Source organism: Neolamprologus brichardi, chromosome 10, assembly GCF_056152115.1.
Source record: "Neolamprologus brichardi isolate AB-2024 chromosome 10, ASM5615211v1, whole genome shotgun sequence".
In the NCBI taxonomy this organism is placed as follows: Eukaryota; Metazoa; Chordata; class Actinopteri; order Cichliformes; family Cichlidae; genus Neolamprologus; species Neolamprologus brichardi.
In genome coordinates this window covers 21,145,299-21,161,054 of record NC_142113.1, presented here as the reverse complement: position 1 = coordinate 21,161,054, position 15,756 = coordinate 21,145,299, and the positions used below count along the sequence as shown (strand labels likewise).

General features: G+C 43.3%; 1 protein-coding gene across 1 annotated transcript; it reads left to right on the top strand.

Moving 5' to 3' along the window:
- Positions 1 to 1,236: 1,236 nt before the first annotated feature.
- Positions 1,237 to 15,501, top strand: slc7a3a (solute carrier family 7 member 3a). Its single transcript, XM_006784937.3, has 12 exons — positions 1,237 to 1,349; positions 8,356 to 8,987; positions 9,104 to 9,265; positions 9,768 to 9,951; positions 10,036 to 10,151; positions 10,475 to 10,697; positions 10,784 to 10,923; positions 11,233 to 11,335; positions 11,640 to 11,863; positions 12,332 to 12,498; positions 12,623 to 12,731; positions 12,831 to 15,501. The coding sequence occupies exons 2-12, from the start codon at positions 8,621 to 8,623 to the stop codon at positions 12,980 to 12,982; spliced, it is 1,947 nt and encodes a 648-aa protein (XP_006785000.2). The 5' UTR covers positions 1,237 to 1,349; positions 8,356 to 8,620; the 3' UTR covers positions 12,983 to 15,501.
- The last annotated feature ends 255 nt before the right edge of the window (positions 15,502 to 15,756 follow it).

Below are 15,756 nucleotides of genomic sequence, written 5' to 3'. Positions count from 1 at the left end.
ATTTCCTCTCATCTGAGGGTCACTGTTTGGGTCTTCTTCCAGATCTTAACACAGTGGTGACACATCTAAATATCTCACACTTAGATTGGTTTGAACTGATGATCTTTGAATCTGCAGTTGTTTAGAATCTGCTGACAAAGTCTTTCCTCACCAATGAGAACAGGCTTTGCCATTGTCAAGTTAAAAGACAACGTTCCTATTTTTAAAATTTGTATATTGTACAATCACTGTGAAAAAAGATCAATTAACAAGAAAACAAAACAAATTATAAAAAAAATACTTAAAAGCCCCAAGTTACCATGACATTCGTGTCCAAGAAGTGGGTTAGGATGTAAACATGTGTCACAGCAGTGGAAATATTTTGCTTATGTGCCATTCCTAAGATCACTATTATACTGTAAAGTCCGCCTGATGCAATACTGAGCTATCTTCTATACTTTTTCAAAGCTACCACTCAGCAATTTTGTTCACTCTGCGAGGCATTTCTTTAATTCTGATGCCACTCGGTCTTCACGTTGCATCAGACGTCACAGATGATGCCACACAGACCAGCACTCATCCATGCAGCTACACACTGTAAACTGCAGTGCACACACACACACGCTGCAAAGAGGCAGCGAACAGACTATCAGAGAAACATAATTTGATTATCTGAACACACACACACACACCCTGCAAAGAGGCAGCGAACAGACTATCAGAGATACATAATTTGATTATTTGAATTTCATCAGGCCACATGTGATATGACATTTTTTATTATTATTATTGCATAATTAAACCTAAATAAGTGTGTATTATAAGAGCAGCTCGAGCTGAAATTACTTTATTTGACACCATTGACCTTCAAGAATGCGCAGGTCACCAAGTGCACATACACATGAAAGAAATTGTTTATATTTCCCACCTTTTTTCTTTTAATCTGCGAAACAAAGCAGCAGCGGATATAGTGCACGATCGGAGTCACAGCCTATACATAGCTTTCCACGAGGGGATCCAAATATGGGCATCGCTACTACAGCATGCGCTCATATACAGTCTCTCTGTTCATCCCGAATTTGGTCTGTAAAGCACTTGTAGGCGACATAAAGTATATCAAAGTATACAATATACATTAATATATAAAGATTACTTCACTACTGCCTTTTCAGAAATTACAGGCTTCTAACTTCCATTCATGAGTGGAAAGCTCCACCTTGTGATGACGTCACTTGTACACATCCTCTCGCGACTGGTAAAAACCGCATCAGAGAGCGGGTAGTTTCATCATCTGCTCCGACACCAGCGCTCCTATCTGTCGTCTTTCTTCCTCTCTCCACTCACTTTAAAACCACCAGAAGACATTAAAGGTAACGACATCGGCTTTTATTTAACACAACAGAAACGCGTTTTTAATCTAAGATGTGCTGTAGTGACATTTTTCTATCTACATTCGAGCTTGTACTTACGATATAGTAAACTGATGCAATCCTCCTCGTGTGTTGTCGGATGTAATTGGCGCAATGTTGGACAAGAGCAGGACGACACTGTTCTTGAGCAGCTTTATTATGTTTTAAAGTCAAATATTTCAATGTGTTTTTTCTCTAACCGAGCGTGAAAAAAGTGTCCCGGTTATTCACTGTACTTTCCGCTTTAATTTGTCATTTGAGCGGGGAGTCAGCTGTCTGCCGGTAACGTTACCCGGAAAACTGAGCAGAAACAAGAAACTTAATGAAAGGCGACCATTGTGGAAAATGTGTTTAATTTGTTTCCATCTTCTTTTCAGCACACTCGGACGCTTATCCGTGTTATTAATCGTGGTTTTCATTCATTGTTTTGGTCGTGGTGGGCTAGCACGCCGTGCTACTAGCGTGCTACAGAGGCGTGGGATGACCGTAAATGGTGCCTTTAAAGACCCCCGTAGCGCCGAATTTTTGAGAATCGCATGCATTGTTCTCAAAGAACACGAATCTTTAAAAAGAATAATAACAACTTGGCTATTTTACGTGCATATTTAAACTGAGCATACCCAACCAGAGCCACTGCAAGAACTCGATTTGTAAGATTTTGTTTTGTAAAGCCTAATCACTGAATACCAATGCAACATTTACTTTTATGTGCAAACGTTATCCAGAAGATTGTTAAATCCAAGCCTGAGTCCTAACGCCGCACCTAAAAAGATCACCAACGTTAAAACCACCGCAATTTCCCGCTTTCTTGCGTCAGGTATGAAATGTATTAAAGCCAATTGCTGCACTTCCTATATTGTTGAAAGCAACGCTGGCACCACACGAGAGCTTCCCCGCCACGTAGGTAGGTCAGTGGTGTTTCGGTCGCTTGACAGATGGGGTATTTTATCCATATGGACAGCTGAACAACGTCGGCACTGCTCGTGGGTAAAACTATTTTAAACTCGTGATTTTATTGGGGGGTTTTTTTTCTGGTAACCTCGTGCGCGAATGGCAAAGGGAGAGACGTTCTCCTTCCGGAGAATGACACCTCGGGAAGGTGTGCCATTTGTGTTGCATCAGCCAGTTGAAAGCCAAGCTTTAGCTGGAGTAACTAATGATCAACTGCATTAATTGTATTGGAGACAAGGGTGTAGAGTTAGATAAGAGTGTGTGTCGAGAGTATTCACACCTGCTTGACTGCGTTATTGTGGTTTCAAGGGATCAGGTGCAGAGGTTGTATAACCTTGTACCAGAATGCCACGTTACTTTAGGGGCAAAAAAAAAAAAAAAATCAGGAGACCGCGGAAATTGCGGAAATTCGGTTTTGAAAAAACAAAACAAAGTCGCCATTTCTTAGTATAATAATATAATAACGACACATTATTTTTTTTATCCTGCTGCTAAACTAATTTCCCCTTGTGGGACAATAAAGAAATTGAATTGAATTGAATAGCAACACAAATCTTACAGCTCAATGTTGTTTTTCAGAGGTATCCGTCCAGTTTCTGTGGGACGCTTCCTTCTGTTTGTTTTGTTCACGCCATTTGCATCAAACTAAATATTACTAATATTTCTCAGAGTCAACAAAACCCATCAGAGCTGTGATTTACAGCAGGGTGTACCCGATAAACTGCAGCAGTGTGAAGCTGTACTAGTCAGAGTGAATGATTTCTCTCATTATTGGTTGGTTGAATGAAATGCTCATAAATTGAAGTGAAACACAAATTTTGTGTGCACGTGTGTGTGTCATTGCAGGAAGGGTGTGTGCTAGTCCACATCAAAGGGTCTTCATGCTCATGTGACATGTTCTGGGAACATTTTGACTATGGTTAAATCAAAACATTCAATAACAGGGAAAGGGGGTGGGGGGTGCAAATGCTGTAAACTCAAGAAAGATTGCACGTCTGTTGTGCTACAATGCGGCACATTTCGGCGTGAATGTGTGACAAATTGGTAGTTTTGTCCTGCTCTTGTCATATCTGATGATGTTAATGGTGTTGGCAGTGGTCATGGGAAAGCGGGCAGGCTCTCGGTTTGTCACATTCCATTTCACAGCGAGTCCGGTTTTTGGCAAGAGGGGTGGTCTCCCCGCCAGGTGATCTGTGGGGTCGTTCAGTTCAGTCTCCATGGTTTGTCTTTCTTCACTCGGCCTTTTTGTTAACCCGCTGTGCACCTCATATCATCCTTATTGTCCCGGAGTCTAAATGTACTGTTCCTGGCTTCAAACAGCCGGGAAATAAAAACACTGTGTCGTGTTTGAGAGGATGTAGAGCAAGCCGCGATGCAATGTACACTCCAAATAGATCCGGCCCCACTTTGCAGGGAGCTGAACTTGGTGTTTGTTCAACTGCTGCACCCCACAGATTAACTGCAGTTGATATTTAGGGAGTAACACAAAATATGTGGATTATTTTGGCAATATTTTGCTATATAAATCCAGCAGTGGATTTCACAAACTAGTGAGCAGCATAGAGTGAAGACACAGCTTGACTCGGTATCACTATCAGCAGCAGTGGTTATTTGTCAACAGTGGCAGTCAAAACAAAGCCATGTGTTGCTCATGAGGATAGAATAAGGAGCAGCAACAGGTTGTAATGAGGTTAGCAGGTTTGTTACTACTTCAAATAATCCTCTTAGTCCTTGGAAGCACTTGCGCCAATGCTAAGTCAAGTAACAGGACTATTATCCCTGAAGCCTGTTGTAACCGGACCGTTGTTGGCCCAGCTGCTGCTGGTCATAGTCCCCCAGCATAAAGAGCCTTTTAGTTTGGTCCTCAAAAAAACAACAACAGTGCTCAAGCTTAGTTTAAAAAAAGAAATAACAAACACAGAAGTGATCTTGGCAACAAGATTCACGCATCATCTTTGGCTTTCCAGTGAAAGGCTTGTGTTTTCACTTTAATAGCAGGAGCATGGGGGGGGGGAGACGGAAAAGGGAGGAAAAAACCCCTGCTGGTTATAACGTTAGTCTTTCAAACAGGCGTGTGTGGGCTAGTGGAACATGCAGAGGGTACATTTGTGAGCCACACCTCCACACAACCTGCCCCACTTGCACAAACGGGCACCCTCGTGAAAACCACAAGGGAAAGATTAGCAACAAGCTGACGTGACAGAGGTGGCATCCGGGGCTATGGTGGCTCGCTTTAATGAGACCACCCTTAATTATGCTCAAACAGTAAGAGCGTACATGTATGTGTATGTGTGTCCTAAAAAGAAGAAAAATCATTCCCTTTTGCACGGTTGCCATTGTCCCCACTGAAGGGTCCCGTGTAGCGTTGGGTGAACCCCCGAGGAGATCTAAGGCCGGTCGGGCACAGTAGTTTGGTAATAAATGTTTATTGACAGGACACCGACCACCTTAGATCTCAGTTCCTGGTGTGCGAGTGGGAAATGCTGCTGGAATGTCACACCAAGTGGGGAGCGGGAGCATTTCCACCATGTACCAGTTTCCCATCAGTCTTCAGAGGGGAGAGTGTTTATTATGGCAGTCGTCAGGTGCTCTCTGTGTTGTTTTTATTTCATTGTTTGACAGTGTTTTGAGTTTTTTCTCCCGACACTTAACTGTACCAGACAGGATATTCTCTTTTGAAATAGTAAGCCTAGAAATGCTTTGATAGTCAGTTTCTGTTGTTTTTGCAGTATTAATAGAATATTGTCATTGTGCTGAAACATCGTGGGAGCTGGGGAAAAGGAAAAAGACTAAAATTGGATCATAATGCCGCCACAGCTGAATGTACATTGCTTTCATTTTTATGAAATTATACACCTGAAATAAGTTCTCAAGGCAGAAAGATAAAGAAGCCCAAGCCTCAAAAGTCCACTGTACATGCCATAGTTCTCGATTCTCCTTTTTCTCGAGTCATATTTTTGATTTTTTTTTTTCTTTTGAGCATCTGCAGTTTTTCAGAAGCTTCCCATTGATGTCTGGGGTTTTTTTTTCTGTTTTTTCTCTTTTCTTTTAGTTTCTAGTGGTCACGTTCTCAGCATGGATTCAATTTCACTCTGAGAACTTCACCCTAATGTGTGAAAGCAGTAGAGATTTTAATACATTCATGATGTGAGCAGGGGACTTTTTTTCCTATTTTTATTTATGTATTTTATCCCTGAAGCTCATTAGACAGAAGGTGCAGGACAAAAACACTTAAACAGCACTGCTCAAAATGGTACTGTGTGGCCCTTCTTCTTCAGTTTTTTACACACTTAATAGGCATTAAAGGGCGTTTTTGATGTGGCCGTCCTCGCTGTGCCGCTGATTCAGTCCGATCTTTGCCGCTGGGTTAGGATTTCACTTCTCCTCCTCCTCTTTGTAGACTGATCTCTGAAGTAACTGAAAGGCCTGACATGGGAAAGAATCGGGTGTCGTTGCAGTAATAGCCTCAGACGCGTAGCTTTTAACGCTGCTCCGCCCTCAACATCCTGACTTCAGTCCTTCTCTTGGAGAAACTGCAGATCAGTTGCACACCAAGAAAGAATGTTTCATTGATTGTTCTTGATTATTGTTTGTCAAATCTTATAGTTTAAAGGTGCGGCCTGTGGGCCCAGTGCTGGACTTAAATTTGTCAAACCCTGCCCTAATGAGTTGTGTGAGCTTTTAATCACCAAAAAGCTCAATGTTTTTGTATTTTCTGTTCTTTTGGATAAGTAGATATGCCTCATGATGCAATATCATTCACCTTGGTCCAGTATATTATTTTGCTGAAATGTTCATGGTTAACCATCAACCATACAACCAAGTGTAGTATTTTGCTGATAAGATAAACGTTTACAGTGTTCTTATTGCTCTGAGCATGTTTTTGCCTCGTGGACCTGCATGTGCGTACAAGACTGTTTACTGTAAATAACAGAGAGTGAGTACATCTAACATGTAAAGTTTAATATTTCTTTGTAATCTCAGTGACGCTGCAGAAACCACGTCCACGGGGAAAAAAGGGTGTAAAAACAACACAACGACATGATGTATTGAGCCATTTTAGACAAGACAAATGTGTGATTGCTACTTCCTGCAAGTCACACTCCGCCGTTCTGTCACACACCCTTCTCGATTTTCAAATCTCTGGTCTCCGTGTAGCTTTTCTGTGGACATCTAACAGCTTTAACCCCACAAAGTGACACGTTACTTCTGAAAAGCTTGCATGAGTTAGCAGCACGACAGTGAGTTCTGGCTGCTGGCGATCAGTTTATTTTGGTTTTAATCTCAGCAAGAGCTGCAAGACTGACATTTAGCATTTTGTTAGTGCTGCGTAAAGCCAAAACCAGTCTAACCAGTTTTTAAGCACATGGGTTTCTCTCTCTTCTGCTTTCCATTTGGATTAAAAGACATCTTATTTAGATAATCAAATTACTACTACTGCTGCTACTACCAATACAGCTACTTTTACAAAGCAAGACTTACCACTCAAACGGCAGTATGAGAACTCTGAATAATCTAAATAAGACTGAAGGTGGTCAGGCAACATTTTTTGGGAGTGTTCAGGGTGTTGCTTGTACACACAGTGTACAAAAGGTTGTTGAACTGGAGGTCTCGGCCAATTACCTTCACTCACTTTTTTTGACACACGTACACGTGTCAGTAACCCCAGATTTTTAGTTACATTCACTCAGTTATTGACGTCACTCCTGCTTCTGCCAATACAAATGTGTCCAGTCCCCCTCAGACAAACAGAAAAACAGTGTCTGTTTAGGTTACATGTTGCATAAAGTGTCCTTGGCATGTTATGAAGCTGCTTTTGTTTGTCGAAGAAACTGGTGTAATGGTTATCTTTCACCCTGTGAGATCTTGGCAAATCAACCCACAACTGTCACAAAATGTGTTGCTGCTGTCCTTCGGGGTGGTTCATTGTGTTATTTTTTTCCTCAATCAGATCACTGATAATGCATGTGACAGTGAAAACAGTGTATTACATTCTGATTAGTGAACTGGCACTGTCACGAGGTTGTGCTGGAACCTATGTAGCAGTAGTCCTCCGTTTGACCAACCCCCATCACCACTGCACACACTTTCCCAGGCGTTTCCCCGTCTACCTCTAGCTGCTAGTTGACATATTTTCTCGCAGTAAGGGAGTGGTGAGGAATACGGTTAGGTGTTGTATCGAAAAAATGTATTATTTTTAGGGGTGTGTACCATGGAAGGTAAATGGTAAATGGTAAATGGCCTGTATTTGTATAGCGCTTTTACTAGTCCCGCCTAGGGACCCCAAAGCGCTTTTACACGTCCAGTCATCCACCCATTCACTCTCACATTCACACACTGGTGGAGGCAAGCCACAGTTGTAGCCACAGCTGCCCTGGGGCAGACTGACAGAAGCGAGGCTGCCATATCGCGCCATCGGCCCTTCTGGCCAACACCAGTAGGCAGTAGGTGAAGTGTCTTGCCCAAGGACACAACGACCGAGACTGTCCGAGCCGGGGCTCGAACCGAACTCGAACCTTCCGATTACAAGGCGAACTCCCAACTCTTGAGCCACGATCGCCCCAGAGTTTATTTGTCCAGGCAAACTTGAGATTTGATTAAAGCCTAACAGGATAACGCTCGGATTTCTTTTGTCTTCATGGTTCCTTTGCGTCCCACTGTGTCTCGTGATGTGTAACTATGCTTTAAAAGGTGGTAGTATTCCAGTGCAGTTTGCAACATCACCGGGGCTACCTCGGTTCACTTGAAACACACCTAAAAACCTGCCGAGACATTGCATATGATACAATTTATTTGTGTAGCCCAGCTGGGAGCGATTGTGTTGCAAGATTTGATATATTCTCCGCCAGTTTGAACACTTTCCTGGAAAAAAAAAAACATTGCTACTTGGAAAAAGCGAGGTTTTCATAATCCCTCTGCACCATGCCAAGCACAAGAAGCTGTAAGAAGTGTAAGCTCTGGCTCGTACTGAATAGCGCCCTGTTTTGAGCTCTTGTTTTCTTGTGTTTCCTCACAGGTAATCTGCTGCTGCTGCAAAATTCTGTGACCACAGCCTTTGCTACTTTCTGATCTCTGTGAAGCGACTGTGGCCTGGCTGATACGAACACGAAGGGAGCAATACTTGACGAGTAACTTACCCATCCCATCTGTCCAAACTTCTCCTGTACCTGCCGGTCACACGTGTTCTGTTTAAGCTGTGTCAATCACACACACACGCACTCACACTAGAAGGATTTAAAACGCATAGCCTGCTTCTGCGCCCACACACAGTCACAGCAAACATGACCAGCCATCTGTCCACCTTTGGAAAAATCCTGCTGCGTCGCAGGAAACTAGACTTGTCAAGTGTAGAGACCCAGTTCGCCCGCTGCTTGTCCACCCTGGACCTCATTGCCTTGGGAGTGGGCTCCACGCTGGGTGCTGGTGTCTACGTCCTCGCTGGTGAGGTCGCGCGAGACAAGGCGGGACCCGCCATCGTGCTCTGCTTCCTCATCGCCGCTCTGTCCTCCATGCTGGCCGGCCTGTGCTACGCCGAATTTGGCGCCCGTGTCCCTAAGACGGGCTCCGCATACCTGTACAGCTATGTGACAGTCGGAGAAATCTGGGCCTTCATAACAGGATGGAATCTCATCTTGTCTTATGTCATAGGTGAGCCTCAGTTTCACTAGACTGAGATGTGCCATAGAAATCCACACATTAGGAGTCATATCTTGTCACCATATTCTTAAATAATGTCTGGTATTTTTTTTTTTTCCTTCTTTTAGGTACAGCCAGTGTGGCCCGGGCTTGGAGTTCAACCTTTGACAACCTGGTGGAACAAAAGATCTCGGGCTTCTTTAAAGCCTCCATGGCAATGAAGGTGCCAGGCGAGGTGCTGGCAGAGTACCCGGACCTGTTCGCCCTCATCCTGGTGCTGCTGCTCACTGGTGAGTCTGCTTATTCTTAGTGCTATGAGGGGATAACTTGCTCAATAATAAGGATGTTTTTGGGATATAAAAAAACTTGAGCAGTCCAATAAAGGGCTATCCGCCTTCATTTTAACTGCTTTAAACTCATGAAGCTATTTGAGCATCAGACCCTTACTGTTAGTAGCATTTTAATGGATACAAGTGTGTTTATTCTTCCAAAGATGACCCACTGAAACCTCCAATATCGAGTACTTTTCTCATTTAAAATTAGGCTGTCAGCTTGGTCGTTGCACACCGCGCTAAAGTAGCCGATTGCAATCATTGCATCCAAATCATTGCACAACAGACAACAGTTTTCACACTAACATCACAGCTAGTGTGGCCTGCCAGTAGCAGTGTTAGAATGAATTGGTGTCGCTGACTGATGGTTTGTTGGAAGTGAAGTATGAAAATGTCCACCCACGTAGCAGGATGTGTTGTTGAAGCTTCTCTCTTGTCTCCGTCTACTTCCTACCCTCAGGACTTCTGGCCTTTGGCGTGAGTGAGTCGGCTCTCGTGAACAAAATCTTCACTGGGATCAATCTGGTGGTTTTGGGGTTCGTTATTATCTCCGGCTTCGTTAAAGGGGACACTAATAACTGGCACCTCACAGAGAACGACTACAGGGAATTCATAAACAGCACCAATGGCAGCAGGGAGCTGAAGTGAGTGTTTGATGGCTGATTTACTTCTCTGATCCAATCCTCTTTTATTGTTTAACTTCATGTTTCTCCTCATCTGCCTCCCAGGTTGGAGAACGAATACGGCACTGGTGGATTTGCCCCATTTGGACTTAACGGAGTTTTGTCCGGTGCAGCCACGTGCTTCTATGCCTTTGTGGGCTTTGACTGCATTGCCACAACAAGTAAGTAGTTTCGATGGTTATGAAGAGTGTTGCGTTACATAAAACTTTTCCTTTGTAAGGCCAGGAACTCTGGTGTGTGGGGAAAACCCCGCCCTTGGATAGCACACGCTAACATAATCAGCTTTTAAAAGTCTTTTATTTATTTGTTTTTGTTTAGTCTATCAAGGATGTTCTTTTTCTTATCTTTTAATTCTCAGCTGATGCAACTTTCAGTGAAATGTGAGCGGTGTCACCCACCGTGTCAAGACGTTCAAGGGTTATTTAGGCGCACCAGTGGGATTCCGCTCATCTTTCTCTTGCTTTGTGTTCCCCGCTGTCCTCAGGCGAAGAGGCAAAGAACCCCATGCGCTCCATACCTATTGGCATCGTGGCCTCGCTGCTCATCTGCTTTTTCGCCTACTTCGGCGTGTCTGCCGCTCTCACCATGATGATGCCATACTACCAGCTGAACACTCAGAGTCCTCTGCCCGAGGCCTTCAGCTTTGTCGGCTGGGGTCCTGCTCGATACATCGTGGCTGTCGGTTCTCTCTGTGCTCTGTCCACCAGGTGAGGAAGGGATAACCCAAAACATCTAACATGTTTATGTTCACATGACTGTAAAATGTTAATGCAAACTTCCAATCCTCCCCCAGCCTCTTGGGCTCCATGTTCCCTATGCCCCGTGTTATTTACGCCATGGCAGAGGACGGGCTGCTGTTCCGATTTCTGTCTAAGATGAGCGCTCGCACAAAGACCCCTGTCCTGGCTACCATTGTTTCTGGTATTGTTGCAGGTAAGATAAAGATACAACTTTCAGAGACATTTATGTTTGGGCATATTTCTCTTCATGTTTTGGACACGCAGATTTGTTTGCTTTGTTTCTTTGTTTGCTGTATCAATGTACAGATACTGCTGGTATCAATCTCCTGTTACCAGTAGTATCTGTTGCTTGTTTTCCAAGTTCACAGAGCTTCCTGCTGCCTCAGCTCTGTCTAGCAGCCTATCTCACAGGCTGACATGTCAAGATCAATACTAGTTTTGCAAATACTGATATTTTTGGTGCCTGCAGCTGTCTAAGATCTGGTCTTACTTCTCCTTCCAGCTCTGATGGCCTTTCTGTTCGACCTGGCAGCTCTGGTGGACCTCATGTCCATTGGAACCCTTTTGGCGTACTCTTTAGTGGCCATCTGCGTCCTCATTCTCAGGTAAGCACCTTTATTCTCCACCATCAAATTTACGCAGAGGCTTGTGAAGTGGTAATCATGTGTTAAATACTCTGTAGCAGCTGATGCACTAATGCCATTGGCAAGCACCCATAAGTTTAAAAGCACAGTTATATCATAATCCGTGTCAAGCCAAAGAACAAGGGTGAAGGCAAGGAAGCTTTACTGCCTCTCACTTGGCTGTGGGCTCATTTTCATAGTAGCAATAAACAGGAAGCAATATATTTAAAGTAGCAGAAGCAGTTGTGTGTGACGTCTATGTTAAGTCTCTCATTCATGCTTCTAGGTATCAGCCAGGTACCCTAAATTCACCCAGCCAGCTGGAGAAGCTTATGGAGGAATCGGAGAAGATGCCTGTGAGTGGAGGGGAGAGTGGCGATGAATATGACATGGAGATGGATCAGAGGCCACTAAAAGAGACATTCAGCTTCAAGCTGCTCTTCTGCCCAAGTGGAAAGATCCCCACAGTCCTGTCTGGGAACATTGTCTACGCTACAACTGCTGTCATCTGTAAGTGTGTGAGCGAGAAGGCTAAAACAATCAAGTGTGATGAAATGTATGCTTTCCTTTGGAGTTTTAGGGTGGTTTCAAACCCGCTGTTTTCAGTTCATGAATGTGATCCAAACCTACTACCTAACAGAACGCCCCATAGCCACATATGCTTTGTATTCTCAATGCGGGAAGGTGCTACAGATCTCTAAAAGTCTGTGCGGGCTAGCAGCTAGCTGTGAAATGAACATAAAGTTCTCCATGTTGTCACAGTCCGGAGCACGGACACAATGAGCTATCTGAACACTCACGTGGTTTGTAGTGATGCATTTTGGTTCGCTTGGAGTTTGCTGAGATTTTTCTCTGTGTGAAAACAAACCAAATCGCATGGGAAAGCTACAAGCTTACAAACTCATCATCTGATTTAGATCAGAATAAACTGGGTGAAGTAACCAGTGTAAGTAACTTCATCTCCTGCTCTCCCTGCAGCGATTTTGATGACTGTCCTGTGCGTCATCCTGGCCAACTGTTTGCCAGAGCTGCTCGCTGGATATTCGGGTGTGGTGGCGCCGTGCATTATTTTAGCTCTGCTCTGTGCCGTCTGCGTGATCATCATCTGGAGGCAGCCAGAGAGCAAAGAGGCTCTCACCTTCAAGGTAACTTTCCATTTTTTGGAAGCACAGGACGTTGTTGTTTCTGAGACTGACTGGACGCCTTTGGCACATGTTGTTACGATGTTATTTGAGAAAGCGTCTTAAGTTTGGCCTCTGTCTCTTTAAGGTTCCTCTTCTTCCCTGGTTGCCCCTGTTCAGTGTTTTCGTCAACATCTACCTCATGATGCAGCTGGACTTGGGTACATGGTGCCGCTTCACCGTCTGGATGGCTTTGGGTACGTTCGAGCACTACACATCCTGTCCTTACTTCTATTGCTCCACATTAATGTGCCCGTTTTATAACTTCCATCCGCCTCTTCTTCTTCCCTCTTCAGGTTTTGCCATTTACTTCTTCTATGGCATTAAAAACAGCAACGAAAGCGGCAACAAGCCACCCCCACGCAAATATGAGCTCCCCGTGGAGAACAATGCCCCAATTTACAAGGGTGCTCCCAACAGTGACGTGGAAGCAGGCAGCAGCCCTTGATGCAGACTGGGACAGACCTGGGGGAGCGTTGCAGAGCTTCCACACTCATTTTTGGCCACGTGGTTACCGCCAAATGTTGCAGTGTAGGCGGCTTGGAACACTGCCCTGGGTTTGAAGGAGGAGAGGCAAGAAAATGCGACACACATCTTACCTCTGATTTTTAGAGGCTGATTTAACTTGATGGTTAGACACGCGGAGCCACTTCTCACTACGTGCCCGCTCTAACCCATTTCTCCTTAGCCTTAGCCCTCTGGAGACATTTTTGAGAAAATGCTTCGAATGGACCCAACAAACACCTATGAGTTCATGTTTTTAAGTTATCAGAAGCCGTAAACTGGAAGAATGTTACACTTCTCATGTTTGCTTCCTTTTCCGTTACTCCAACCCCCCCCCCCAAATCCGGCCACAAAGAACCACAGTGTAAATCACTATGAATTATGACTTAAGCCAGTCAGTTTACAACTGTCAGCTACACTTCACCTTTTCTTTTCCTTTTTTCGCTTTTTTAAAAAAAACAAATAAGCAGAAGGTGCAGATGCATCTGTCCGTTAACCATCTTTCTGTAGAGTTCACCTTCCCTGCTTGTTTGCATCGGTGCATTTAGGTCAGCAGCACGCGACGGATGCCATCTTACTCACTGTGCAGCTCAATGTTGGAGCTATAGTACATGCTTTACAGATTTTAAGGAGTTCGTAAAGACACTACCGCCCTTGTTGGCCCCAACCCCAACTCCCAGAGACCCACCTTACAGCATGTGTACACGAAATCATTGTGGAATCGGTTAACTGCGCCCGTTTTATGTTATTTTAGAAATTTTTTTTGGGGGGGGGGGGGTTTGCATGTAGACTGCATTTTTACACATTTTGAGGCCTTTTTAACCTGGTAAATACAGGTTATAAGCAAAGAGAATGTAAAGTCAAGGTAACAAAGGAAAGCAGGAGTTGTGAGATTTTTGTTTCGTCTTTCCTTCTGTTTTCTGGTATTTAGAGGAGGATACCCCATCATCTATGTGTTTGGTTACAAATGTCTGTTTTCCCGCCCAAGAGCTTTTTCCAGTGTCATGGAAAGCTCTCTATGAATTTTAAATGATCTGCGTAGACTTCCTGACAGAACTGCCCCTGTGTGCCTCTTACCTTCGTTGTCCGATCCTGCGATGGATGGATACTGCGAGTATTTTGGTGTCTGGGAGCTGGGGTTGTTTTCTGATAAAGGACCCATATCCAATCACTACTATAACACATTTTTTTTATCTTGTCACCTTTCTTTTGCTTTCTACTTCCTTGTGAAAAATAAGTATTCTTGTTTCCTTTTTTTCACAAAGGTTCTTGTTTAGTTTCAATTGAAACTTGTTCTTGGCAGCTTTGTCTGTTGAGTACTCATCACATTTATTATTTTAAACTTTAATTTTACTGCATTTTTTTCTTCCTTGGTATAAAATGTTAATATTTGAATGTTTATAGTATTGTTTGCTTTCTCTTTTTTTCCTTTTCATATAAACTTTAATCAGTCAGTCTGCTTTTTAGATGTTAACATATTTTAATCATTACATGTACAGTTTAGAGTGCCGATCCCTGGGGGCTTTGTTTTATTTTGTTTGGTTGGGGTTTTTTCTTTGTCTTTGTTGAAAAAAATGTCGTCAATCGCCACATGATTTTAATTGTACTTGCCGACCAAATGATCTAGTTTTTGGGACCCGTGCGTTTTCCAGAAACAAGGAGTGACCCCTTAAAGCTGGTCTATAAATTATGTTTCAAACCTATTTTTGCCCATGTCAATAGTCAGTAACTTATTGTCAAAAGTATTTGTTTGTTGTTGTTTTTTTTTTGGGGGGGGGGGGTCCTAGTAAAGTGCTTTACTGTAGAGTGTACAGTATTTGTTTAAAACTGTATCTTTATTTGTATAATGCTGTAAATTATATGAATAGTTTCTCTAAAATATGACCAATTATAATTTGATACGGTGAGGGTTTGGAATGACACTTGAAGGCATTTTACAAACACTTGATGCTCGTGCTGCTGGAAGCCACATGGAGGGGGAAAAAAATCCCTGCTTTCTTCAGATAAAATGGTCCCAGCAGACGCTTTCCCATAAGACATGACAGAACTTGAAAATTAGTGGAGAGGGGAGTAGATTTGGATTTTTAGATGTTACTGAAGTATAAACTGGTGCCTGGAAAAATAAAAACCCATCTGTCAGCCTGTGGAAGGCGCTGCGGCTGCTAAGAGAGTCAGTACTTTCAGTGTAAACCCCGCTCTACATTTTAATGCTGCTTGCCGGTAGTATTTTTTTTGTGACGCGGCTGTGCCTCGTGTCACTCTGTTCTTTACAGCGAGCTCCTGTGCCTTTCACAAAAGGAAAAACAATCATCCCCTCTCTCACTGCTGGATCATTAACAGCAGCAAAATATTTCTTTTATATCCTGTACATATCGCTGCCATGTATAAATTTAGCTGTATTTTCAGTGTTTGTTTGTTTTCTTTTTTTAAAATAAAAGTGATTGATGATCACACCTGATTTAACGTCTCTGTCTTGTGCACTTCTTGGTTTTCATAGAAAAATGTCCATGTGAGTTGGCTGTCTTGGAGGCAACTGAAGCACATTTTTGTTTTTTCCATGAGTCATCGGTGACTCACGTAACTATGTCAACAATGCAGTCTTTATGAGTTATGCCAGGTGCCAACCCTTTTTAGGCAGTTTGACCAGCTTGGTTATGCAACTTTAACCAATTAAATTCTTACGGTTAAATTCTCACTTCCGGCTCAAAAAGTTTAGAA

What these genes read in the sequence shown, in the direction of transcription:
- slc7a3a (XM_006784937.3), top strand. Translation starts at nt 8,621, where the DNA reads ATGACCAGCCATCTGTCCACCTTTGGAAAAATCCTGCTGCGTCGCAGG. An exon ending in TGACTGCATTGCCACAACAA is followed by an intron (nt 10,152 to 10,474) that starts GTAAGTAGTTTC and finishes CGCTGTCCTCAG; the next exon opens with GCGAAGAGGCAAAGAACCCC. An exon ending in CACCGTCTGGATGGCTTTGG is followed by an intron (nt 12,732 to 12,830) that starts GTACGTTCGAGC and finishes TTCCCTCTTCAG; the next exon opens with GTTTTGCCATTTACTTCTTC.